At 44.2% G+C, this 27,235-nt stretch overlaps 1 protein-coding gene across 3 annotated transcripts in view; it reads left to right on the top strand.

Annotated features, from left to right (window-relative positions):
- The window catches only part of PDE7B (phosphodiesterase 7B), a 296,173-nt gene that overhangs the window by 219,827 nt on the left and 49,111 nt on the right, over positions 1-27,235 (top strand). For all 3 annotated transcript variants that reach the window (XM_074990509.1, XM_074990510.1, XM_074990507.1), the window contains one exon: positions 10,342-10,425. In XM_074990509.1, coding sequence (XP_074846610.1) covers positions 10,342-10,425 — 84 coding nt within the window. The remainder of the gene's footprint in view (positions 1-10,341; positions 10,426-27,235) is intronic.

Below are 27,235 nucleotides of genomic sequence, written 5' to 3'. Positions count from 1 at the left end.
AAGAAATTGCAGAAGAGGATTGAGAGAATAGAGATGAGGAGAGAGAGACTGAACCTGAACCAAGAGGCAGTGGAAAGGGGCAGAGGAAAGGCAATGGCAGGAAAAGAGTGAGATAATAGGGATGAGGTAGGAAAAGAAAGGGAAAGGGAGAAAAGAAAACACTGAGGCAAAGAGGGCATGGATGCTCTTGTAGCTGACATTCAAGACTGCAGATCAGGGCTGCTGAGATCCATTCCCATCCTTGTCATCACTTTTTTGAGGGAGGGTCTCACAGCCTGAAATACTTGTAAAGGGGGCACCAGCGAAAAAAAAAGGAGTGGGGTTGAGAAGCCCTGGACTAGATGATCATAGTGGTCCCATGTGAAGTTGGAATTTATTCATCTTTTAGGTGCTTGTAAGAGAACCAGTGATGCTGAATGCACCAACAGTAGGGTCAGAACCCAGAACTCCTAAGTTCTACTCCCTGGTTCTGCCACTGATAGATCTTGTGGTCTTAGACTAATGAAATTGCACACTCTGTGCTTTGGTTTCCCCCCTACGCAAAATGGGGATCTCATAGGCCTGGTATAGCTCTCCCTTGGTAGATATTCACCAGTCTGTTATGTATGACCCCACAAGTTAGACAAGTGTGCTTTTAAGCTCCCCTGGCTCTGAGTGGAATACAGACACTGTCTCTTTCTTTGGTCTCAGGAATACTTCCTGAGCAAAGAGAGTCATCTGGGACAACTCCTGGGGTATGGAGTGCTACATCCCAGCATCCTAAACCCCACAAAGCTCCCAGGTAGATTAAGCACATCCTCCCTAGAGCTCCAGCTTGTGGGTACTCTGGTTGACAGTTTAACCTTTTAGTGACACGTAGCAGTTGAAGCAAATAAGACCCAGCCCTTGCAGAGGGATTGCTAAACTCATCACCCTTTACACAGCACAAGAGATATACAGCTCCAGGCAAAATATGAAATGTCTGTATGCAGCGGTTCCCACAGCTGCCAAGGGCCTGAGGGTGAGGTAGAAGGGGGTCCCAGCTCCCCCACCCCACCCCGCCAAATGGCCAGAAGGAGACAGGGTTAAGGGCAGTGAGCCCTGGGCCCCTCCACACACACCATGCATGGAGTGGCTGCACACTGCTCCGCAGCCGTTCAAGACAGCCTGGTGTTCCAGCCACTGCCTCTGCTACTGCAGCAGTGGCTGGAGCTCCAGGCCCCTTTGAAATGCCAGACGTGGGGGAACTGCCCCCTTTGCCTGCCCCTGGCAGCAGGCCTGTCTGTATGTAACTCCTTTCTCAGTTTCACCAAAGCTCTTGAGTGTTTTTGGAGGATTTGGTCTGTGTCCTGTCAGATCTCCAGACCCTCACTCCTCCAACTCAAGTGTCTCTTCCACTCACGGAGTATCCTCTCCCTCCTGTCCCAACCTTCCTTTCGGTTTTGACCCTCCTTGTCTCTGTGTTTTTAAAAGCCACCACTAACAAACTTGTTCCTTGTCCCTCCTCTCTTTGTCTTTCTTTCTGTCACTGTCAATACCTGTGCAGAAAATCCGGTTTACCTATGTTGCAGCCACTGCATGGGTCTGAGGTCCTCACACTTCATTGCAATAGGATCCCCTTTGGACAACAAAGATTACCACACAATGGTGGAAGGAGTGTGTAGCCCAAACCCCACCACCCTAGCTTAGGGGTGGGGAGGCAAAGTCTTGCTGCTCCAGGCTCAAGCTTTTGGGCTTAGGCATCTGCCCCAGGCCCCAGGAAGTCTAATGAATTTAAGAAAGCGCTAGATAAATTCATGGAGGTTAGGTCCATAAAAGGCTATTAGCCAAGGGTAGGAATGGTGTCCCTGGCCTCTGATTGGCAGAGGCTGGAGGTGGATGGCAGGAGACAAATCGCTTGATCATTGTCTTTGGTCCACCCCCTCTGGGGCACCTGACACTGGCCACTGTCAGCAGACAGGATCCTGGGCTGGATGGACCTTTGGTCTGACCCACTATGGCTGTTCTTATGTTCTAATGCTGGCTCTGGCAATCTCATTAAAAAGCATACCAGGTGTTAGAGAACTGCTGTGGCATAAGGCTTATTCAATTGTTGATGGTCCTTAAAAATGACCTGCTTCAGAAGCAGACACTTAAGCACCAATCCCTTCAGTCCTTAACACAAGTATGATGCAACAGGACATAAACATATATAGAGTTTGTAATAGCAAAGGAAATTCAAAAATTGTATCTGGACAGGTCAAGTAAATCGTCAGGGGACAATTATATTTAACCACCTAGCGTGAATGTTTTGTGAGCTGATTATTGCATCATTTTGAAAAAATGTGTCGGTCTATGTAAGTGCGATGCATTTTTATTAACTATGCACATTATTTGTTTCATCAGTGGGCTTCATAAAAGGTAAGTGAAGATATGCCAAGTAGCAATATTTAACTAATTAATAAAGGGCTTCTCTTAATAGTGCAATTTAGATTTTTTTATTTTTTTTTTGCTATGGCGGGAAGACATTGTCTGCAAAGTTACCACGGTAACACAACCTACTACATGTTGCTAAGAGTACAGTGTAACTATTATTACTACTATTATTACAGCTTTTGACATTTAGACATTTTTTTGGGCTGGACATTTTTGCTAGATTAAAATGTCTGAGAAAGTTTATAAATTTTGTGTCTTTTCCTCCGGTTCTCGTGGATTACAACAGCAGTGATGCTAGTGATACTATATGTCTGTGGTGACAGACTGCCCATCTTCTAATGTTAAATAGCTTCTATATTTTTGCTACCACAAGTATTACCATAATGAGCCAGGTCACCTTGTTTAGCATCCTGTCTACAACAGTAGCCTGACTGGGTGCTTCGAGGCAGGCATAAAATCCACCTAATGCATCTGATTGCATACTGCTTCCTGAGGTGGGAACTTCCTAGGTCTTAGTGTTGCAACGAAATCCTTCAGAATGTGAACAGACTGTAAACCAGTGCAAAGTCCTGTCAAATCTAAAGAGTTCTATAGCCTCTGTGACAATACTGTTCATAGCTTTGCTGAGTGTCAGCAGAGTGATAAGGCTCAGGCCAGTCACAGTGCTGCTGTTCAGGATTTTATGAGCAGCAGTGAAACGTTCAAGTTTCACAAGGCTGCTCCTTAGGCAGCCTCTGAGCTGCTGCAAGGTGGGAACTGGAAGTATAAAATACCAAGGACTGCACAAAAGAGAGGCAGAAGTAAAGACGTGTGAACACACACACCTGCTCTCCCCTCATACAGTAGGTTGCTCTCTGCAAGGGGAGGAGAGACAGGTCAAGCATCTTGCAGCCACTGGAAAAAAGGTGAAGCTTTAATTGTCCCAGCCGGAAGATGATATAATAGGTGGAGATTCCAGGCTGGGTGTAGGAGAAAAGGCCAAATCCCAACACTGTCCATCTGCTTACTAATTAAGAAAGCTGAAGATGGGAGAGCATAGAACTTCTCACCAGCGTATTGCCTCTGGATCTCATCCTCACTCCTCTTCCTTCTCCCTACCACCCAATCTGTCATATCCAGTTCTTGCTTGTGGGCCTACTCAGCTCTGCAGCTAATAAATCTCTGTTAAATTCTTTAAGCCCTTGGCAGTGCCATAACTGAAGGACATTATTGGTGGAATTGCACCAGCTACTTCCATTAGAGACAAAGATTCTCAAGGATGATTGCTGGTCTGCTGTTTACTAACGATGGTAATAGGTTTTGTATACAAGGCTTTCTGGTGTCCCTGGAACCGTTTTCCCAAGGCTCCCTGGCTGCTGCTTGTTCAATACTGTTTTGTTAGGCTCCTGTGAGGACAGTGATTGAAGTTTATAGCTTTTTCAATTTACCCACAAAAGCTATTGGCTGAAACATGTTGATGGCTCTTGTTCACAGTTGCCAGTGTCTGGTTCCTCCATATCTCCATGTGAAAAAGGAGATTGGACAAGCCTTCGTGCTCAGTCAGCCCTGTTACTGTTCACCCCTTTCCTTTCAGCATACACTTGTATTTTATAGCCATTCATATATGAATTTATATTCTCTCAGAGAAAGCCCTCACAACTTACCGTACAACAGGATGGTACTCTCGACTGCCTTAGATTTCCATCGCTAAGTATAGAGGAAAACAAGCGCTTAAATAGCACTGTGCGGTAAATGCTGACTTTTTAATGTTGACAGAGGAGGTCTTTGCCACAGAGGCTTATGCTCCAAAATATATTGTCTATAAGGTGGCGCAGGACTTCTTGTTGACTTTTTAACTATGAGTTGTATGAGAATAATGGAAGCATACTGTATAAACACACGTTCTCTGTGTGTGCATATGGTGACCATCAGGGAAATGTTAATTATAAAAGAAAAGCGAGACTATTACTGCAATACATTGCAGCCTCAAACAGTTGAATAACCCAACGGACAATATCTAGCTCATTGAGGTTTCAAAAACTGTGACTTTTTAGCGTAAAGCACAGGCATGTGGAGATGTGACTGCGTTTTGAGTAATTGAGGTTCATATAACTGCATTTGTGCTGGAAAGTAGACCTCATTGAAAAATTGTATTCAAACTTAAATTTTATGAAAAGGGTTTTTTTTTTTCTGCAACACTACAGTTTCCACGGGAAATATTCAGTTTTCTTTTTATTTAAAAGTGTACAAAGCCAAAAAATGAACATTTTTATTAAAATGACAAAGATTGTTTGATTATTGTTATTGCTAATGTCCCTGGAGTGCAGTGTTGTTTTACTGTCTGCTTGGAGACAGCATAGTCCACTGGCTGTCCCACTGAAATGAGATCTGGTCTCCTAGCTCTGACACTGATTGGCTGTGCTCTATCCTGCAAGTCACTACCTCTGCTGCCTCCATTTCCCTGCTATGAAGTAGGGCTTGCAGTTGCAGTCCTTCCTCCTAGATGTGACTCAAGCATCATGCCTGGTATTTGGAGTGGCTTCTCCACTCTTCTCGCAGGGGCCAGATCCCGGGTTCCCTTTTGCGGTGTCAATGTGATGCCTCCCTGGTCTGAGATGCAAGGAGTGCTGTCCTTTAGGAAAACAAATAATGCTACCACTGCTGAAAAGGAGTATAAAACCCAGGTATGCAAGAAGTAATAAAGACATCAGTACAAAGCATAGACGGCAGCTCTGGGCTGCTCCAGGGCTCAAGTACCCAGAGGAAAAAAAAAAACAGGTTGCTCAGCACCCACCAGCCACGGCTCTTTGGGAACTGGTGGGAGGCACTCGGGGCAGGGTGTGGCAGCAGGAGAGCCTCGGGAGGAGTGGGCAGAGCAGGGGCAGGAAGAGACAAGGCAGGGGTGGGACCTGGGAGGAAGGGGTGGATTGAGGTGGAGCACTCACGGGGGGCAGTAAAAGTTAGCACCTGTGATATAAAGCCCAGCAGAGAAGTGACATACTTGAAAATAACAAATGTGAATGGCAGTAAAACAGTGCTTGGGGAAGGAAATAGTGTTAACTAATGCACACTTACTTACCACCTCCCACCACTCACACCTCTGCCCACCCTTCAGCTCCCACCCAGGCACTGACCTGCTAGGGAGGAGTCTGGAGACAAATGCTGCAGGATTGTGAATGTTGGCTGCCTTAGAGGAGAAGGTCCCTTTACAGTGTCTTTGTTCCTGGGTGGGGCCAGGTTCTCTCTGGTTTCTTCTGTGGAAGCCTTGGCTGTCCCCTGATAGCCCAGGCTGGGTCAGATCTCTGCCACTCCAGATACTGATCTCTGCAGGGCTGGAATTGCCTGACCGATGCACTAACTCCCATATCTCCCAAAAACTCTCTCTGTGGGTGCATTGCTCCTCAGACACTGCCAGATTGGGCTGTTCAGCTTTCTCTCTTCTCCAAAACCCAGCACTGACTGCAATGAACCTCTGCTTCTCACCCAGGCTCTGCCCCTCCCCAGAGGGGCCAAGCAACCTAACTCGTTCTTGGCTTGGTGAGCTGCTTGCCATATCACCCCATGCAGAAGCCTCATAGGTTCATCAGATATTTCGTGTCCCTTCTATCCACCGCCCTGACACCAGGCATGCTGGGAAATGGTGGCAGAAGGCTTGGGTAGCCACTATTGGTGTGCAATGTGTGGAAGTTCTTGTGTGCCTAAGGACTTCAGTGCATTAGAACACCTGTTGTGAACCCAGACAAGGGTGATCGGCTCGTGGGAGAGGTGGGAGAGCCTGAGGCAGCCATCCAGCTTGACCCATTGGTTATGCACTGAACTCTTTAGGCATATAAGTGTTTCAGAACATTGCAGTAGGATCCCACAGAACCTCTCCAGCATATCTTCCTAATCAGCTCTAAGTGTTAAACTTGACCCAGACAAAAGCCAGACCTGAGCCTAAGAAGTTGAGTTCTTTTCTGACCTGACCTGAACTCACTTGTCCTTTTCTGACAAACCTCACTCAATGCCTCTGCCACTGCCTCCTACACTGTGGGCATGCTGCAAAGAGAGAGGCAACGTGGCTCCTTAGCATACTCTTTCTGCAGCACACCCAGAGCTCTGGGTGGGAGAAGCACAGCATGCAGATCCTTCCAGGCTGATCCAGTGGGCAAAAGAAGGTCATGAGAGCCTACCCAACCCACACTTGAGATGGTCCGGTTGTTTTCTGACCCAACCAAAGCCAACACTGGTAGTTGGTTCCCCTTGGGTTCAGAGCAGGTTGCAGGGTTCCAGTCCAGAATTCCAGGAGCTGGCAAACTCCTTGCAGGGTTACACAACACTTACCCTCCTTTGTACAGCACTCTGCGATCCTTGCATGAAAAGTGCTACTGGACAGCGAACTAGCAGTGGGGGCAGACACTGTGTACAATGCAGGAGTCATCATGTGCTGAAATGCTTATGAGCATTCTAGTAACATTCAAATCATCCATAAACCTTCTTCCCCCTCTCCAGTTAACCCAAACCCTTTGTATAACTCAAAAGGTGGAAGAGCCAGAGCTTTCTCCAAGCCCACTAAGGACTTCATTATTCATTCTGTGTGCCACAGAAGGTGCCAAGCTGCTACAGTGATGGGTGGCTGTACAAAACCTGTAGTGTTCATCAAATCTTATTATAAAGCCTGGGAAGGCCTTAGGTGACAGTTATAGGAATGCTACATCAGGGCCACAACTTTTAGCAGCCTGGGAATTGTCGTTGTCCATAAAGTATCATTTAGAGCCATGTATTAAAGAGACGAAATTATTCCATGGCAGATCCCAGCCGCTGTTGCATGCAGCAGCCTTGTCACTGTGTCACAGCTACAACCTGTTCTCGTTGCTAACGGGAGCTGCCTACATGGTGAAGTTTAGTCCTGCAGCATTTCACACAGCAACATTTGAGAAAGGGCTGTTCCTCCTGCCTCTTTACTGTGTTCACAGGAGCATCTCAGTAACAGGGGCTGCATTTTTTTCTTTCCCCTTTTCTCCACTTTGAAAAGACCGTGATCCCAGAACTGCGACCAGATTGTGGTTCTTGTCATGCAGCTAATGTTCCAGCGGTGCCAGTGTCTCCACCCTTACTGACCGTTCTACAATAAAACCACATTCACCCCTGTAACCTAGCACAGGCTTTTGTTACTATTGTCACAAGTGAGCTGCCAAGTGGGCAAAATATTCGTTCAGGAAATGTCTCCCCTAGAGGGCCTAGTGACTGCCTCCAGCCCCTGGGTCTGACAAAGCTGCAGCTGGTATGTGTTTGTAACATAGGACAGGCCAGCGTGCTATGCTGTGTCTTCAGCCTGAAAAAGGAACAACACTTTTATTTCCCCTCACCTTGTTGGTTCACTCTGGAACACAATGAAGATGGAGCAGTGATCGCACGCTCAGCTGTCAAAATGTCCTGTCCTGTTTTCACGGACTCCTTCCTTTTGCCACAAAAAGGTGATTGAAATGAAATGTGACTAATTGTATCCATTGAAGAGCAAATGCTTGGCTTTATTTTAAACTTGAAAGCAAATAGCTGGAAGCTTGCACCAGAGAGCTAACAAATGTGTTTTGTAACAACACTGCTCTTTCTCCATGTGGAAATCAAGTTTGCTTGCAGTCCGGATTAGAGAACAGTCGGGGCAGAGGCAGCAATGCGAAATCTGTACACGCACCGACCAATCAATTTCCCTCCAGCTGCCGCACGTTCAAAATCTCCATCAGGCAGACACATCACTACACACAATTTGATCACCAACTTAGCAGGTGCTGCTAGATGTAGAGGTGCAGTGAGCTGGTGATAGGCCTCACATAGATTTAAAAACAAACAACTACAACCACGAACTGGCAGTGTGCAGTAAACAATGCTTACTCCCAGGGAGCTAATTTTATATGCTGGGATGTATGTCTGCTGACTACATCTGGCTTTAATGATAGACTTCTCGCCACTCATCAGCCCTTCCACTGAATGCATTTATACTTAATTAAAAGGGTCAAGAAGGCTGTGTTTTCTCGGCGATTTAAAAAAAAAAAAAGTTGGAAATCAGCCTATGCCAGAGTTAGACCACTGTCATGTTCTCAAAAAGACATGGTAAGTCACTCAGTGGCAGTTGGAACAGAATCAGGAGCTAGTTCCAGATGAGCTCATTTTTGACTCCTCAAACAATCGCCCTCCCTCAATATTCCTTGAAAAATAATGATTTCAAATATTTCCTACTGCCTTTTTTCTAACCAAGAGTGGCTGCAGCGTGACTTGGAATTCTTGTTGCGGTGGAGGGAGGAGGGGGTGACATCAGCTTCTTGGGCTCAGTCAAACACAAAAGACTCATGCCATTGTTGGTATAGGTCAGGGGTCTGCGACCTGTGGCTCTGGAACCGCACGCGGTGCTTTAAGGAGTTCTTTGTGGCTCTTGAAGTTATAATTGCAAAGTTAAAAAAAACACACCTGATTATTTTCAATAATCTGTTGTCATGTACAGTAAACCTGTATCACATTACAAATCATTGCGTGTGCTCTGTCCTTAAAATAGGGGTTACAGAAAGCATGGTTTGCCGTTATTTATTAAGGACCATCTCATACTCACATGCACGGCAGCTCTTGCAGTATTGAGTTTTTACCTAATTCAAAATAAAATGGCTCTTTCTGCTATTGTGGTTGCAGAGCCCTCATCTAGGAAGTCATCATGTTTGTTATCAAGCCCTCAGATGTGTTTTTTTGATATTCTAGATTTCGCTTTTGTTTCGTAGTGCTCTGTTACAGACAGTTGTTATTGGGGGTACAGTTACATAAGAGCAGGCTGACCAATTCTTTTTAGAATTACCTCACTGTCCTCAGGAGTCTTCACAGAAAAATAAAAACTCAGAGGGAGGCTGCTGTAGTCTGAGTCTGTTATGGCCACTCCTTCCCAACCTCAGCAGTACTTTGCTCTCAAACTACTCTCATTGAGTTCAATGGTGTAACTTGAGGCAATGATAAAGTACTTGTCAATGTGGGCAGTGTAGCCCAGTCTCAAAATCTTATTCCAAACCTTGTGGGGTTTAACACAAAAAGCAGTCAAGTAGCACTTTAAAGCCTAGCAAAATGGTTTATTAGGTGAGCTTTCGTGGGACAGACCCACTTCTTCAGACCATAGCCAGATCAGCTATGGTCTGAAGAAGTGGGTCTGTCCCACAAAAGCTCACCTAATAAAGCATTTTGCTAGTCTTTAAAGTGCTACTTGACTGCTTTTTGTTTTGATAGTGTATAGACTAGCACGGCTTCCTCTCTGTTACTTGTGGGGTTTAGTTTAGTTTTTTTTTTCTTAAAGCCTCTGCTCCTGCAGCCATGCTATCTTTCTGAGAACTACAACTTGCTTTTTTTTTCACAATTTCTAACTTTCTTTGTTGCACAGCAAAGCTTGAAAACATCGCCTGAGTGTGCTCAAAAGCACAAAGCAAAATTAAAAGAATATTTTTCTAATATGATTTTTAAACCAGTTTCATTGTATTTGGGAGGCTGAGGAATAATTTTTGAACATGCCATGGGTGGTTGGTAATATTAATAAAGGTGGCACTATCTGTCTCTTTGTGTCCATGTGGGTTAGTCTACAAGATCTTTAAGGCATGACGCTCCCTGCTTGAGTCATGTACAATGCTTATCATCCTGTCAGCACTGAAAGAACAATTATATGTCTGATGGTGTAGCTGGAATAAGAAGCTATACCAGCTATTTATGCTCCCAAAGTGAGGTGAGTCGATTCACCGGATGAGCAACTGTTCAGTAGGGTGCTAAATATTTTCTGCTAAACCCTGAACATATCAGAAGGTTGAGCTGTACTGTCCTACCTGGTTCTACAGAAAAGCCAGGTGAAATGGTGTTTGAAGCATGGCTTTCCTGGCTGGGATTATGATGCTATTAACAGTGTTGGTTAATATTACATAAGAAAGGATGGACACCCTTTCTAATGTCTGGGGGGATTGTGTTTTGCAGGAGATGCACGGGTGAGAGGTCAGACAGGGGTTCTTGCTGAGCGCCGTGGTTCCTACCCATTCATAGACTTCCGTCTTCTCAACAGTAAGTGCAACCCCTCCCCCAATTAAATTCCCACTGGGAACGGTCTTGCAAAACAAATTTTAAAAATAAAGTTGTTATGAACAGCCTATGACCCAAAGATCACCGCGCTGCAGCCTATGACCCAAAGATCACCGCGCTGCATTTAATGGCCTGCTTTCCTCACACACGCAACCATGAGTGTGCCATAATACTGTTATTCCCACCCAGAGTTTGAGCATGAAATTTTTTGGCTAAATGAACGTTCTCCAACCCAGACCTGTGGCCGGGGGGCAGGCAGGCAAAGGCAGCAATTGCACAGGGGCCCAGTAATTCAAAGGGTTGCAGAGCTCCCAACCATTGCTGCCGCTACTGTGACAGCAGCATCAGGCAGAGCCCTGGACTGCTTTGAATTGACTCCAGAGCACTGCTCTGCACAGCTCTGGCAGCTGTAGGGGGAGGTGCCTCACAGTCTGAGCAGCACTACAGGCTGACTGCCCAAGACCCCACTGGTGGAGCAGGACCCTCCCATGCCTTGCCCCAGGGCCTGTGGTGGCTGTCAACCCTGCTCTCCATCTGGCTTACAGTTGGCCAGGGAACTACATACTCAAGTAGTGATGTGACAGCTGCCATCATGGCCGACCCCAGGGATTAAATTGGGGATTTCCAGAGCTAAAGCGCTTAGAGATCTGGACTCACCATCTGAGCACTTGCCCAGCCTCTCAGCCTCTGTGCCTTGGGCACAAAGGGGGAAATGCAGCTCACACTAAGCAGCAGGTTACAGCCACATTAATTTTGCCAGGTAACAGGGATATTAATTTTGTCACCAGAGCCCAATTTGTAATCCCAATGGAGGCTTCCCATTGAATTGGATTTCGGATGAGGCTTATAAAGAGGATGTCAAAAAATCACTGTAACCTTATTTTTATTAAAGTTATTCATCTAGGGCTGTTGTGAATAATGAAGGGCATAGCTTTAAAAAAAACAAAAAACAAAAACAAAAACAAACCTCCCTGTTCTTTTCTTTCTGACCACCTTCCGTTTAACCAGATGATGAGGGCTTTTTTCTGTCTTCTCTCTTTTATGCGTAAAGATGACAAAAAATAAATATTCACTCGCACTTCTTTAGTCACCTCTGGCTTTCAAACAGAATACAACAAACTTCCAGTATTCAGACTCCGGTAGGGCTTGGCATGTACATGATGCATAGCATAGGCGTTTTGAATGTTACCTTTGAAACAACAGTTTATTGACAAGCTTCATCCGAACAGACTGGATCTCCAACAGCTGCTTAGTGATTAAACTCTTAATCCTCTAGTGATTATATTTTTCATTAAAAAGCACTTATCAGAACTCAGCTTGTAAGCCCTGTCTGCTTAACAGCTTTCCAGAACTCCTAGGATCTGAGGAATGGAAGGGATGAAAAAGGTGGTCCTGGAGTGAGTTCCAAAGGAGGAGGGAACTAGGAAGAGGGGGAAAGTCAGAGCTCTGATATGCTGACCCTTATGGAAGCTGGCAATGCTGCTGCAGTCTGGTTAAGGTTTTAGTTTTGGAATCATCACTATCTATTTTCTGCCTCCACCTCTTATTGGCCCAGATCAACTGTTGCAAAAGGTGAACACTGCAGGTAGTACGGAGGTCAAAGATCCCTCAAATCAGATCACAGTGTTGGGTATGGCTCTGAATTATGGAGATGCATGCAATGAGAGATCCAGAAAGTGTCCAGGTAACCTGAGGATATCAGAGCTTCTGAGGCCATTCCAATATCAGTAAAGATATGGGCTCTGTAGCAGAAAAGAAGTTGAATCAGGTATGTGGAGTCATGCAGTTTTGGGAAAGAACAGATGGAGTAAGAAATTCAACTGTAGGAATAAGTTACAAACTTACTTGTACTCATAAGGTGTGGAAGAGTGAAGAACAGGGATACAAACAGGTACTTGGGAGGGGGGAAGGGAGAGAAACTTACAATTTTTAAAAGTACGTGCAGAGCCCAAAACTAACTTCTCAAAGATCCAAGCCAAAACTTGTTTCCTCAGACCCAGTTCATCTGTCCTTGGTTACAAATCAATTTATTTACAAGAACGCCAGCTCCGAGCAAATGCCTTTGTCCCAACTTTCATTCAGGCAGCAACAGAAGCAAATAAAGGTTCACTTTTGACTCTACCAGAGAATTTAATTTTTATTTTCAATTTTGCTTATTATTCCCAGGAAGCTCTCCTGACTTCCTCCCCACCATCCCAAAATAAAACCTTTTCAAGCTGTATTTTAAAACTTTTCTCTCCTAGTTTTCAAAGCGGGGGAGGGGATTCTTACAACTGAATCCTGCTGATTTGTCCTTCTAATCCAGGAAGAGCCAGCATGATCCAAAGGAGAGGGGGAGCACAGAGAGAAGTACTGTTGTGAAGGCCCACAGTGTTAGATGCTCAGCTTGACCTTTATAGCCCATGTAGCTAATTTCAAAGTAGTGTCTTTCTGCATGATGCATCTTCAAATTCGGACAAGCTGCCCCACCGGTTTACAGGGCAGCAGTTATTTTTGTTGCCTTTCAGGTGCTGAACATTATGGAGCAAGTCCATGTGTCTTCTCTCATGGGGAATTCAGGCTTTTTCCTTCTGCCTACTAGAGAATTTTGCCTACACTAGAGAATTTTGCCGACAAAACTGGGATTTTGTCAACAAATCTCATGGAGCATCCACACACAAAATGTGTTTTGTCAACACTATGTTGACAAAACTCAGCACTTTCATCAACAGCCTCCCCCAAGAGGCAGAATGCTGTTCTCGACAGAATCTGTCAACAAGAAAAAGCCATATGGATGCTCCAGAGAGCCCTCTGTTGAGACATAGGGCTTCCAGGTCACCGGGCAGCCCTGTCTGCTGTGCTTCTAGACAGCCATTCTTTTGAGGGGGCCAGACAGTCTGGCTGCTCTCTGTCGATAGAGCGGATTGCTTTTTCTATCCGCTTTCGTGTGTGGCACACTCTATCGACAGAAGTTTTGTTGAAAGATCTCTTCCAACAGTGACTTCTGTTGACAGATCGCTGTAGTGTAGACATAGCCTTTTTGTTGCTTCTCTTTAATCTGAAATTAGTTATTTAAGATATATCTACGCTGCAAAGGTGTGTTCTTAATTCAGACTAGATAACATCATTAGCTGTCTTGGGTTAAAATAGAAGTGAAGACATGGCAGCTTAGCTTTTAACTCAGGTTTCCACTTTGAATTTATCACCAGACTCCCATACAGGCCTTGACTTGAGCTGCTACCCTGAGATCCCACGTCTTCACTGATATTTTAACCTGATCTCAGTAATGCAGGTTAGGTAATCTGAGTCAAGCATATGCCTTTTTATCGCAGTGTAGAAATATTCTAGTGTGAAAAATCTATGTTTGACGTCTGTGAATAGAAAAGAGGAAAGACTAGCAAAATACAGCAGAAAATACAGAGGGAACAAAAAAATCAGATTTTTGTGTTCTTGTTCTCTTCCAAGGGGCTGATGAGAATTTGTTAATGCAGGCTGAACTTCTCTAGGCCGGCACCCTTAATACCTGACCAGTGTCGCACAAGAGAATTTGATGGACCATGGGAGGTCAATACTGTCTAGCAGCATTACCAACACTCCCGGGCTCTTAGAAGACATTTAGGGGTCAATTACAGCTAAATAACAGCACAGAATGCTGAGAGCCAGGACTGGTGGCTGTAAACAAACTTTATGGGACTGTGGGAGACCTGGCTACACCCATGATAAGTAGTCATCCAGCTAAATAAAATGTTGGATTACAGATGTTGCTGGATAAGAGTGGCCCAGATTAGAGAGATTCAGCCTGTACTTAAATCCAAAGGAAGGTGGAATCTGAGCACTACACCCCTAGGGTTACAAATGAAGATAGCACTGAACCTGTCTCAGTCATTTTGCACATCTATGACTGCGATGTATATAAGTTTTATTTTAGCTTTATGCATGCTCATTAAATGTCATGTAAGTTTAAGACTTACTATAAAAACAGCAGGAACACCGTTTATTGAACTTCCTCTTAAAAGGGACTCAGCAGCGTTAACAGAATAGTCTTGTGATACTAGTATATGACGTGCCAGGAGTCGTGCTGTTGAAATGTTTTGGCACCATGAAATGTTTGCCTCTGTCAGTAAAACCAATAGGCAGCAGATTTACATCTAAAATAATGCTAGCACACAGTGAGAGATTAAGGCAGAACAGAATTTACTGGAAATATATTCAATATCTGTAAACACTCGTATCATAATCATTTCACCAAGAGCTCACACCTACAAATTTAGATAAATAGAACTTAAACTCTTGCTAGACAGCACCCTCTGGCAACTCCAAATAATATTACATCCTCATCTCACAAAAGCAGGGAAAAAATAAAGTTTATTTTTGAAGACAAATATGAACATTTTATAATTAATATTTCAGGACACTGTATCAAAAAGACAGCTGCTCAGGTGAAATTCTTTTCCATTATGGCCAGCGTAGGTTGGCATCAAAATTGTCCATGTCTTTTGGCTTCTGGCACCAAAGTTAATAAATAGATGGTTAAGGGTGCAGTAATGTCCTTCTGAAGAAAGAAACTGCATTGATGGCTGAGCTAATGGCTATGATGGTGTCCAGGGAGCCAAAAGCCATGTGAGGTCCCTGAGAAAGGGAGGCAGTTACACACTCCCAGAATGGATGAGACCAAGTGCGGAAGGGGCAGGCACGAGGGCAGCTGGCCCTCAGCACCTTCCAGATTTTGGAACTCCCTCCCCAGCCTTGCCTGGAGCATGCTGTGCAGTGCACCCTCCTCCCCAGGCAGTCTTAAGAGCTGTGAGGAACACACAATGGCACTCCAACAGCAATTGAAAGGGATCAGGACTCCAGGTTCCCCAACTGCTTCAGAAGCAGCTGGAGCCTCAGGCCCCTTTAAATCTCTGGGCCCCAAGGCAGTACCCCCCCCACACACACACCCATCAGTAGGCCTTACGATGTCTAAACAGGCCTCCCATATCCATCTATATCAGACAGAAGTTTGGTGCTGGGGGGCCAAGTATCATCAGGAGTCTGTATGCACATTCTCTCTGTCACCCCTGGGAGCAGAGGGAAGGCATCAGTGTTCCTCTCGTTATTTCTGCTCTTGCAAATGTGTATAGCCGTATGCTTTTCTTCTGTCACAGCTGGGCTCATGGCCTTTGGCTTTCAAAGCTAATTTGTGGAGGACAAAATTTAACCTAACTGATGACTCAATAGTTGATCAGGAGATCCCATACCATCTTCTGTATTCCTGTGCTCTAGCATAGCTGTGTATGAGTCCTTGTGTTAAGCTACTAGGCCCAAACAACTTGTAAGAGCCTCTCATACCAGTTGAATCTATATACATTTGTGTGGACAGCAAAGATTTCTGAGCCACGACTTTCATGAAGCATTGAATAGCAACACTCCCTCATATCATCAGTGACGGAGGTGAGGAGAGGCTGGTGGCATTTCAGGGTTACATACATGGAGATATATACAGCTCATAGAACTAGAAGGGACTGGAAGTCCAGTCCCCTGCCCTCTTCACAGGACCAAGCACTCTCCCTGACAGATTTTTTAATCTGTTTGCCCCAAACCCTAAATGGCCTCCTCAAGGACTAAGCTCACTGGGTTTACAAGGCCAATGCTCAAACCACTGGCAGGACATCTACTTTCCCATCCTGTGGTAGTGAAACAGAAGTCTGTCTACATCTGCTGGCTAGCTGAACTGAGGGAGGCTTCAGAGCAGGCTAGCCTGGGCAACATGAGTATTATTCTGGGGGCCTGTGAGCAAAATCCAGAGATTTTGGTTTGCAATAGTCATGTAAACTGCTCGCAGTGAAGTGCTGGATGTCGCTATTTAAGGGAGGTGAATAAGAGAATCGGGGAGGTGTTTCCTCTTGAAAGAAATTATGGTTAAACCATATCCTAAAATGGGAATGGTGAGTGTGAGAAAGAATATCAGGATTAGTTTTGTTTTTGTTTTTCATGCTAGATGAGTAAGTGAGCTAAAAAGATGGAAATTGACAGGAAAAATTTAGAAGCTTAACTTTCCCCCAAGCACCATGAAAGTAAAACAGTAGACTGGTGGAGTGCTGAAATACCATGGAACAGCAAAGTCAAATATGTAAATGGGCTATAGTTATACCCAAACCAAAACCCCACACATTTTATGAACGTTTCTCTCTAAACTTTGCAGGTCAGACCTTTATCTGAAACTAACTCAGGCTAATTTCACGATGGCAGTTAGATGCCGTTTTGCTTTTCACAAGCTAAATGAATGGCCCAGCAGTTGCAGAAGAATAGGTACTGTGAATCTTGTATCTTATAAGCATTCAGACCTTTATGCATTCTGCAGTGAAAATGACTTAATCTGATTTTCCTTAGAGAAGCATTGTTTGGGTTTCAGAAATAAGGAATTTTAGTAGTAAGGCAGCAATTATTTAATTTTTCTGATTGGCTAAACTGCTCGGTGAATCAATGAATCAGATCCTTCCAGTGACTCTCAGGTGGTGATCAAAATAGGTTTCATTATCACTGTGTCAGTGACTGGTATGGTACATTTCTTAATGGCATTGATTAAACACAAGAGGAAATTTCTTGCATTGCTGATATAGCCAGATTAAAAAGCACCTGCAAGGTCTAAAGAGTGTTTGTTCGGTGGAACTCCAGAGATGAGAGCACCTGGTTTGTGCTGTGCATTCACCAACCTGAGATTGTGACAATATGCAAACAAAGTTTAGTTTAACAAGAAGGGCTTTACTTACCCTAGTAAGTGAAGTTGGACTATGTTCCACATTCAACAGATACCCAGGGCTGTTGCATTCTCTGTCTGGCTCAGCCATTGATGTACTAGGTGACATTAGGTATCTAATTCCATAGCTCAGTTTGCCTGTATGTATAATGATTAGAGGCATTGATAAGGCTTTCCTTACCTACCTTGCACGCAATATTTAAGGGTTAATGAATATGTCTAAAGAACTTTTAGCTCCTCAGATGAAAGGTGACCTAGAGATGCTAAGTATCAGGTTTGATACAATAAGAGAGAGACTCAGATCAACAAGATCTGGAGCTCAATCTCAAACACCCTACATTTGGAGATGTTTGGATCTGTGGTTTTAGTTTGTCCCACAATAAAAAAGAAGCTCATTTGCAAAATTCAGATACAGCCCCAGGTTTGGATTTTGAACAATTTCAAAGCTTTTGGTTAAGGCCCATCTCCAGATAAAATAAAATGGAACCACAACCTTCACGTGATCTGAACCCAAAATTTTTGAGGTTTAAAAAAATGCTTGGTTAACTTTTTAGTTTGTTGCCTTTGGCTGTGACAAAAAATTGAAGTGTTGAAATACCATGAAAGAGGCTGTCTCGTGCTACTTCTGTCCCAGATGAAACTAGGAAATGCTAGAAGTCCTGTGAAGAAGTTTTAAGGACTTATTGGACAATTTAGATTAAAAGAGGTTCAGATAAACATCCAATTCTCTGAAAATTTATATTAAATTAAAAGGGCACCAGCACAGAGACACCTCCAACTGAAAAGTACGCTTAGCTTCCTAAATTGGTTCGCCCCATGTACTGTAGACAGAAAGAATAATTTCGAAACCTAAAATTCACCTATGGATCTGCTATGAGCCTTAAATTCATGAAAGAGAAATTGGGATTCTGCAATACTATTTCTCAGGGTAGGCAGTTCTGTTTTCTAATAAAGCTCCACCGTAAGCACAGAGTTCTCCCTCTCTCACTCAGTGGATACCTGTGTGTGTCTCTCACCATTCTCTTTAAAGGAACAGATACATTCTAAAACAATCCTGTTCAAAAGTTATCTTTCCTACATTATTAATGATGAAGTACATTGAAAATTACATTCTGCTTACTCTCATTTCTGCTGTTTGCTCAGTTTTTGCACTTTCATAAGCTTAAAACCAAAAGCCAGAAAGTGTTTTTATATTTTCATGCACTTGCAAAAAAGCTGCAATTTGTTTTGTGAACACTGCAGAGGAATGTTTAAAACTAAACACAGATTGGGTTTGCTGCAATTTTAAGACAAATCCCATGCACATGTTTATGCTATTCTGTAGGGTTGTAATTTAACATAAATCCTAGGCTTGTGTCACTGGGTAATCTACTTTCAATACAGGAATCAGAGAGGTAGCCATGTTAGTCTGTATCTTTGAGAACAACAAGTCCTGTGGCGCCTTGTAGACTAACAGATATTTTGGAGCATAAGCTTTCGTGGGCAAAGACCTGCTTCATCAGATGCATGAGTGGTGGGGGGAACCATGAAAGCTTATGCTCCAAAATATCTGTTAGTCTATAAGGTGCCACAGGATTTCTTGTCGTTTTCAACTCAGGAGTTTCCAATGAATTGTTTGTTTTGTCACCTGACCTTCTGTTACTTGATAAAAAAAGGGCAAGGGTGTTTTGATGAGAACATTGAAGACACTTTCTGAATTACCTGAAGAATGGGGAGAAGGGATCATTAAGATGATAAATGAAAACTAGGATTACCATATTTGAACTTTCAAAAAAAGAGGACACTCCTGAGAGGAAGTGTATCTGTCTGCCAACTCACCTGGTATTAATGTGTTATAGTATATGTGTACATTAATACCAGGTGAGTTGGTAGATACTGATATACACTCTCTTTCAGGACAGTCCACTTTTTTGACAGTTCAAATACAGTAACTCTATGAAAACTGCATTTGCTGTTATTATGGGAATATGGTATCTGGATTTTTCCTCATAGAGGGAAGGAAAAACTGTTTCCTGCCACACATGCTGTAATCAGCGGTAGACCATATTGCAGCTTTAAAAATTTGGATCCTGAGTCTTTCACCCTCCAGACAAGACTGAAGCAGTGATGATTCCATATGAAAAAAATACAACACTTGGTGAAAATGTATGTAACAGCACACATAACACCCTCTCCTAAAATATACAGGCAACTGAATCAAAGGCCTCACACCTACAGCTTGCCTGAAGGTGGCTTTGATAGCTAGCCAAGTCAAGCATCAAGAGAAGCTAACCAAATGCAATTACCTTAAATTTGGATTTAACCTGTTCCTTCTCTCTGGATTTCTGGGAACTCGTTAATTTATTTGCTTCCATATATATTTGCAACACACTCTTGCACAGGATTGGGATCGTGTTCACATTTCCATAGCTATTCTTCAGTTCTGTGGTCCCATTTCAGATATCCCAGAGAATATATATTTTCGTTTGAGGAAGTCCAGTACAGCTAGTGATTTTCAATAGTGTTAAGGAATGAACGGGAATTTTATAAGTTGAGAGTTGAGCTCTTTCAAGCCACTGTCATCTAATGTGATATTTTATCTGGGAAGAGAACCACTTGGCAAAATAAGGAGGCAGCCTTCCAAAACTTGTCACAAAAACATGGGCACAGTAGCAATTAAACTAGGCAGACAAAGAGATGAACATCTCTTTTGCAGGTAGGAGCCTACATTTACAAGCAGTTGTTCTCAGTGATTATGATTAAATATATGAGTTGAACTATGAATCCTTCCAATAAAGATGTGGTGCCCTAATTTTTCTAAGTCTGATATCATGGCAATCTTGTCCTGTATGGCCCTAAAAAGGAAAATATTTCAGACTTTCTAAAATTCAGCATATCTACTCATCATCTACCTTTCTTGGACATGATTTCGTCTTGTGCTCATCCAATCAAAGATGTTGCTTACATGGGCACTGACATCCAATAAGCATACTTCAACATTGAGCATAAACAGCGATCTGGTCACAATCGATCCACACAGAAAAAACAAAAACATTTGTTTAAATTTACTCAAGAAGTGAATTTCAGGACATTGTGACCTGTACATGACCATTCCGCAAGCCAAAGAGGGGGATCAAATGCACTGAGTAAATTATTTGCTGGTAATTACTTTATCAGCTGTAACTTGTCTATGGTAATATAATATTTTCAAATTTATTATATTAGCATAGTCACAACCAGGTAAGCCCTATTTTGCTAGGCAGTCTACAAAACATGTGCCCCCAAAGACATAACTGTTATACTATGCCAAGGTTTTAAAGAATCTCCCGAAAGACTGTATATAGTTAATTTGTCAGGCATTTCAAAGGGGATCAGGGGATGTGCTCCCCTCCAGAAGAGTTTTGTAGTTGGTCTATACTGAATACAGAGAATTTATAACTGATGGCTTTGGATTCTGAATAAATGCAAAAGGCAGGAAAGTCTCATGTGGATTTCCAACAATGCTGAAATCTACAAGATACCAGTAAAGCACTTACTTAGTGTGTTGTGTTTAATGTGTAGTGTTTTCTGGCCTAATATTTAATATTTATAACCACAGTATATTCATGGCAGGTGATATCAGCAGTTTTCTTAAATTACTCAGTTACTGAGACTTATAAAATATAACTGTGATCAGAGTGGTAAGGTTGTTATCAGTACCAGGGCAAGGTTTCAACCGCATTAAGAATGAAAATCAATCTGATTATTTTTAAACCAAACTTAAATTATGTGGTTCCCAAAATAGCAACAGGCCAACCTTAAAAGGGTCAGAGGTCCAATTGGGATGTTTATCTGAATGTTCTGAGGTCTGCCAAGCTGGAGTGGAAACTTTGCAGTAACAAATTGTCTTAAAATGTTTTCCGATGCTTCCTGCTTTCTGTCACGCCAGAAATTCCAGCAGAGCAGCCTGTCTTCAGAACTTTGATAATTCTATGCTGATCTTGAACTAGGAAGAGCAAACGTGCAAGAAAAAGAAACAGTACAGAGAGAAAATGAGTATTTTTTCATATTTTCCAATAGGTTAAAAGTAAAAATTTGGATGATTTATTATTTTAACTGAGCCTGTTCACTTATCCTTAAAAAACTACAGCTGTAGGGTGAAAAAAAATCAGTGATATGCCCTAAGACACAGGTAATAAGAATACACAGCAATTTATGTACTGCTAGCACTTAAATGTATGCTCCTGTTTATACTATATGAGAACTGGCCCATTTTGGCACACACGACACTAAGCAAAGATAAGACGATGGTAGGCCAACGTAAATCTAAGGTAAAATAAATTGGTATGGATCAATGGAGGCCTTATCTATGCTGCATAAATTATCTGGAGTAAATACTGATTGTTCTCCTTTTGTCCATTAGTCCACGCACAAAAGCATTTCAATCAGTTTTCACAGTGGCCACCGCTGCCGAACATTACCGCCAGAGTTTGTAAAGTCCAGCTGTGTCTCCTGAGGTCCCTTCCAGCCCTAGAATTCTGTGGTTCTATGATTCCTTAGTTCACCAAAGGACTATTCCCTCTTTCCCTCCTGTATTAACTCCAGAAATGCTTCCTGCAGGGGTAGCCATTTTCCCCATTCTATGGACAACTCCCCTCTCCCTGCTTTTGCAGGCCCTGATTTGCTTGGCAGAGGATAGGTATAACATAGCTACATGGCCGAGGGCATACTAAAAAGAAAACAGGGATAAAGGCTGTATATGAGTCAAAGGTGTGTTTAACTGACCTAATTTATGATGTTAGGTACCTTCCTAGAGCGTCCTTGGGGAAAGGAGTGCAACATTGTTTCTGAGTCAGTTATTTGAAAATTAATGAACCTCTTTTCCCCCAGGAAAAGGGAGAAATAGTCTCTCCACATTATACACTCAGATGCTCTGCAAGCCAGAAAGAAGTTATCACCAAAGGAAACTCACAGAACAGGGTTGAATGCATAAACACAATATTTTTTTTTTTAAAAATGGCACTAATGATGTACAAAAAGCTCGTGTATGGTGTGGAGGTTAAACTTGTCTCTCTGCAATGCTGATTTTCACAATTACATATGCTGCTTTTGTGGATAAGCACCAAAATATCCATGAGGCACTAGAATCATAAAAGAAAGAGCATCACAAAATCCCATGTGATGTTTTAGGAGTACAAAAAGACATCCCTACACAGATTTCAGTTGCACTTGAAAGCTACACATACATGCCAAATCCCCTCCTACACTTCCCTTCACAGCCACATAATGTCAATATTTTTCTTTTTTTCAAACCAGCTGCTCACTGTACAAACTAATGCTCATAACCATTTGGTTGCAGTGCAAAGAAACCTGCACAGATATGTTATGAACTGATTCCTTTGTGTATTATAACTCATTTTAGTCTAAGTACAAACAGGTATCACTGGCCCATTATGTTTCAAAAATCCTCGCGTAATAATTTCACAGTCCTTGCACCTAACTGTTAAGTTCCCTAAGTGAAAACACAGCTATTCAGTAATATCTTCATTAACTTATATAAAACTATCATCCTTAACTCAGACTGGTTATTAGGGCAGGTCATAGTTAGTTTCACAACTGGTGAACTGAAGACAGAATTTTAGCCTGAAATCTGAATTCCTTCACTTCTGCGGTTTTAAAATCTAGTCTTCTTGGTATTTAAGCATCATCTTGTCCCTCAGTTTCATTAGAGTTCTTTCTGGCTTAGAAATGAAGAAAGACAAAATAGCACTGACATTACAGATAAACCAAGGAACCTAAAACATGAGCCATGCAAGAGAATGTTCAAATCTTGGATACTCAGCTCATGTCTATGTGTGAGCATACAAATGTAGGCCACAGACTTCATGTTAAAGAACCCTCTTTGAAAATTCAGCTCATGGCGTGGATTAAGATATTACTGATTCCTTCGTATTAGAATGAAAATACATTCCAGTGGGATATATGGGTTATTGTGGACAAATTTTCATATGATTCATTGTAATAGAATATGTTTCTGGAGCAGAAAGGCATTGTCATGAATGAATGCCTGTAAAGGGTGTGACAAAGTCAGTCCTATTCCTGGGCCTCTGGCCTCTATTCAGTCCACTGGGCCCACTCAAGGGCCCAATTGCCCTTGCTGGGGCAAGGGGTGGCCTGGGGGGAACCTAGCCATGCCCACTTATGCCGGGTTCTGGCCCACGGACCCTATGTGGCTGCTAGTGGGAGGAGCTGACTCCCTTAGCCCTTGGCACAGCATCTGTCCTCCCTGGGCCACTTCCCCAGATGATTCCCCCTGGTACTTTCTCCAGGCTGCAGCAGCTGTGGGTCTGCACTCTTGACCCCGTTGAAGCTCCCCACTCTCCCTTTGTGGTCTCTGGTGTTCCTGTTGCTCTCTTCTGCTCCTCTCAAGCCTGCTCTCTCCCACTGCTCTGCTCTCCTTGCATCTCTCTACTCACCTCTCACACTCTCCCCTGCCCGTCCCACTGTGAAGGGTTTTTAAAGGTTTCTTATTAGCCCCATCATGGTGTCAGCTGGCCCCAATTAGACTGAACCATCTCCCACCCAGCTGCCTATGATTGTCCTGCAGGTCCTTCTGTTTGTTTGGGCTCCCTCTGGGGGGCCCTCCACCCTGGCCCTGCCATACTTCCCTCCCCCACCCCACCCCGCTCAACACCCTGGGGTTGGGCTACTTGGGTTGGACACCAGTGCACTCTTGACAAGCCGTCTGCGTTTCCATTTTGGCTTCCGGATCTATGTTGCACCTTGAAATTGAAAGGCTGCAGGGACAGGAACCATCTGGTGACCCTTGCATTTTTGTCTTTATTGCGGTGCATCCATTGTAGGGGTGCGTGATCGGTGTCCAGGGTGAACTTCCGCCCCAGGTGGTAATAGCGTAGGGCCTCCATGGCCCATTTTACTGCAAAGCATTCTCTCTCTATGATGGTATATCTTTGCTCATGCGGCAGGAGCTTTCTGCTAAGGTACAGAATGGGATGTTCCTCTCCTCTACCATCTGTGACAATACTGCCCCTAGCCCGACTTCTGAGGTATCAGTCTGTAGGATAAACTCTTCTTAAAATCCGAGGTGATGAGGACAGGGTCACTGCAGAGGGCAGTTTTCAGGTCTGTAAGGGCTTCCTTGGCAGCTAGGGTCCATTTGACAATATCAGGGCCACAGGCTCTGGTCAGGTCAATCGACGGGTACACTCTGGAAGCAAAGTGGTGAATGAACTGGCGATAATACCCAACCAGCACTAAGAATGCTCTGACCTGCTTCTTTCAGGATGGATGGGGCCAATTTTATATTGCCTCTACTTTATTCATTTGAGGTCTTACCACTTCCTACATATACCCAAGGTACTTGGCTTCAGTTAGCCCAATCGCACACTCAGTGGGATTTGCCATAAGACTAGCTTTCCTCAGGGTCTCCAACACAGCTTCCACCTTTTCAAGGTGTGTGTCCCAATCCCGAGTGTGGACAATGACATCATCTAAGTAGGCAGCCACATACTTGGCATATGGATGTAATAGCTTGTCCATGAGTCTTTGGAACGTTGCAGGTGTGCCATGCAGACCAAAGGGAAGGACGGTGTACTGAAAGAGTCCATCTAGGTTCGAGAAGGCCGTCTTCTCTTTGGCCCCTGGTGTCAGAGGGATCTGTCAGTAGCCCTTGGTTAAACCAAGGGCAGACAAAAATCAGGCCTTTCCCAGTTGGTCAATCAGTTCATCTACCCGTGCCATGGGGTAAGCATCAAAATTCAAACACCTCATTCAGCCTTCAGAAGTCGTTGCAAAACTGTAGGCTTCCATCAGGCTTGGGTACCAATACGATAGGGCTAAACCACTGGCTATACGAATCTTCAATAACTCCAAGCTCCAGCATTTTCTTAACCTCTGTTTGGATCTCCCCTCTGTTTGCCTCGGGTATCTGGTAGGGCTTGACATACACTTTAACTCCTGGATTGGTGACGATGTCATAGTACACCTCTGTTGTTCTTCTGGGTTTAGCCAAAAACACATTTTGGTTTCTCTCTATCATGTCAGCTACTTCCATGCGTTGGTCCAGGGTCAACTCAGGAGCTATCCCCACCTGCTTCTGGGGGGGTCCTCCTCTGGGGCTTGTACTCCCAGAACAACCAGCAGCACTTCTCTGTCCCGCCGCAGTTTTAGCAAGTTGATATATGTCTGCTCTGGCTTCTGTTGATCAGGCTGGCGGACCTTGTAATCTACCTCACCAACAACTTCTATCACCTTGTATGGGCCTTGCCACCTGGCGAGGAGTTTACTCTCAGCCATTGGCACCAACACCATCAACCGGTCTCCCACCTGGAATTTCTGGGGTGTCACTTGCTGATTGTAGTGGGCTTGCTGGGCTTTCTGCACTCTCTCTAAGTGTTCCCACACTATTGGGTGACTGGCGATTCGGTCACTCATCTGGAACACGTGGTCAATGATGTTCACCCCAGGTTGTGGTGATCCTCCCAGGCCTCGCTGGTGAGGTCCAGAATTCCCCGGGGCTTGCACCCATACAGGAGCTCAAACTGGAAAAACCCGTTAGAAGCTTAAGGGATGTCCCTTACAGCAAACATGAGAAATGGCAGCAGCATGTCCCAGTCCTTGCCATACCAGCTCACAATTTTTCTTATCATACTTTTCAGAGAACTATTAAATCGCTCAACGAGGCTGTCAGTCTGGGGGTGATAGACTGACGTCCTCAGGGCACGTATCCAGAGCAGGGTTCATAAGTCCTTCATGAGCTTGGACATGAAGGGGGTACCCTGATCAGTTAGGATTTCCTTAGGAATCCCCACCCTCGAGAAAATCTGGATCAGCTCCTTCGCTATTGTTTTGGACAGGGTATTGCGCAGGGGCACAGCCTCCAGATACCTGGTGGCATAGTCCAGAACAACTACGATGCTCTGGTGCCCCCATGCAGACATCTCTAGTGGCCCAACTACGTCCATGGCAATCCTCTCAAAGGGGACCTCAATGATCGGTAGGGGCACCAACAGGGCCTGCAGGTGTTGTTGGGGCTTGTGTAACTGGCATTCTGAACAGGAAGTACAATATTTCCGGACTTCCATATAGATCTCTGGCCAAAAGAATCTCTGCAGTATGCAGTCTAGGGTCTTGTCCACCCCCAGATGCCTCCCCAAACAAGTGGCTGTGGGCCAGCTCCATTACCGCCCTCCAGTGCTTCTGAGGTACCAAAAGCTGTTCTACCTCTTGGCCCTGTATCCAGGCTACTCTGTATAACAAGTCCCCCTTAATTACATAATAAGGGCCCATACCTTTGCTCCTTCCCTCCACAGGGGTGCCATTAACCTCAACCACCTCCTTATGGACAATTTGAAACACTGGGTCATTGGCCTGATCCTGCCCAAATGTTTCCCGGGAGAGACCCACATGTTCAGGGGGGCCCACCCTGTCCTCCTCCCCGATGAGCGAGGCCCCGCCTCTGGCTCACCTACTTCCCTATTTTCTTCCCTAGTAGTTGGATGAATTTGCCTGCCTGCCAGCGCCTGCTTCAGATTGTGGCCCAGTATCCTGATTCCCAGCATCTTGACTGCCCTTCTCTCCCACCTTGTCTTTCGGGCCTTCCCAAGCACTGAGAATAGGTCCTGGGAAAATTCACAAAAGATTGGGACCAAACTATTCCCTTCAGCCCCATTCCGCTGTAGTAGAGCGTTGAACCCGGGGAAGTCCCATCCTATGACTACAGGATAGGGGAGCCTGGGAACCACTCCTGCAGTTACATTTGTGACTGCAAGAGCCCCTCACTTTGTGATGCTACCTTGGACCTCTATATTTACCAGGATGGCTAGATAAAAATTAACATCTCCATGAACACAAGAGATCCCTGTGCACTTGGCCTGGGTCAGTTGGTCCTGTCCCACTGACATCCCTGACACCAAAGTAACTGCACTCCCAGAGTCTACGAACATAGTTGTTTCTGTCCTGTTCATCCTCACCAGGCAGGTGTACTGATGAGGGACTGTTGAAATGCCGGCAAGGTGAATCAGGGTGCAGGGATCTTGCAAGTACCCCATGCCACATTGCGTAGGCTCTTGCTGATTGGGGCACTGTGTGGCTATG

Source organism: Carettochelys insculpta, chromosome 3, assembly GCF_033958435.1.
Source record: "Carettochelys insculpta isolate YL-2023 chromosome 3, ASM3395843v1, whole genome shotgun sequence".
NCBI classification, from domain to species: domain Eukaryota; kingdom Metazoa; phylum Chordata; order Testudines; family Carettochelyidae; genus Carettochelys; species Carettochelys insculpta.
This window is presented reverse-complemented; position numbering and strand designations above follow the sequence as displayed.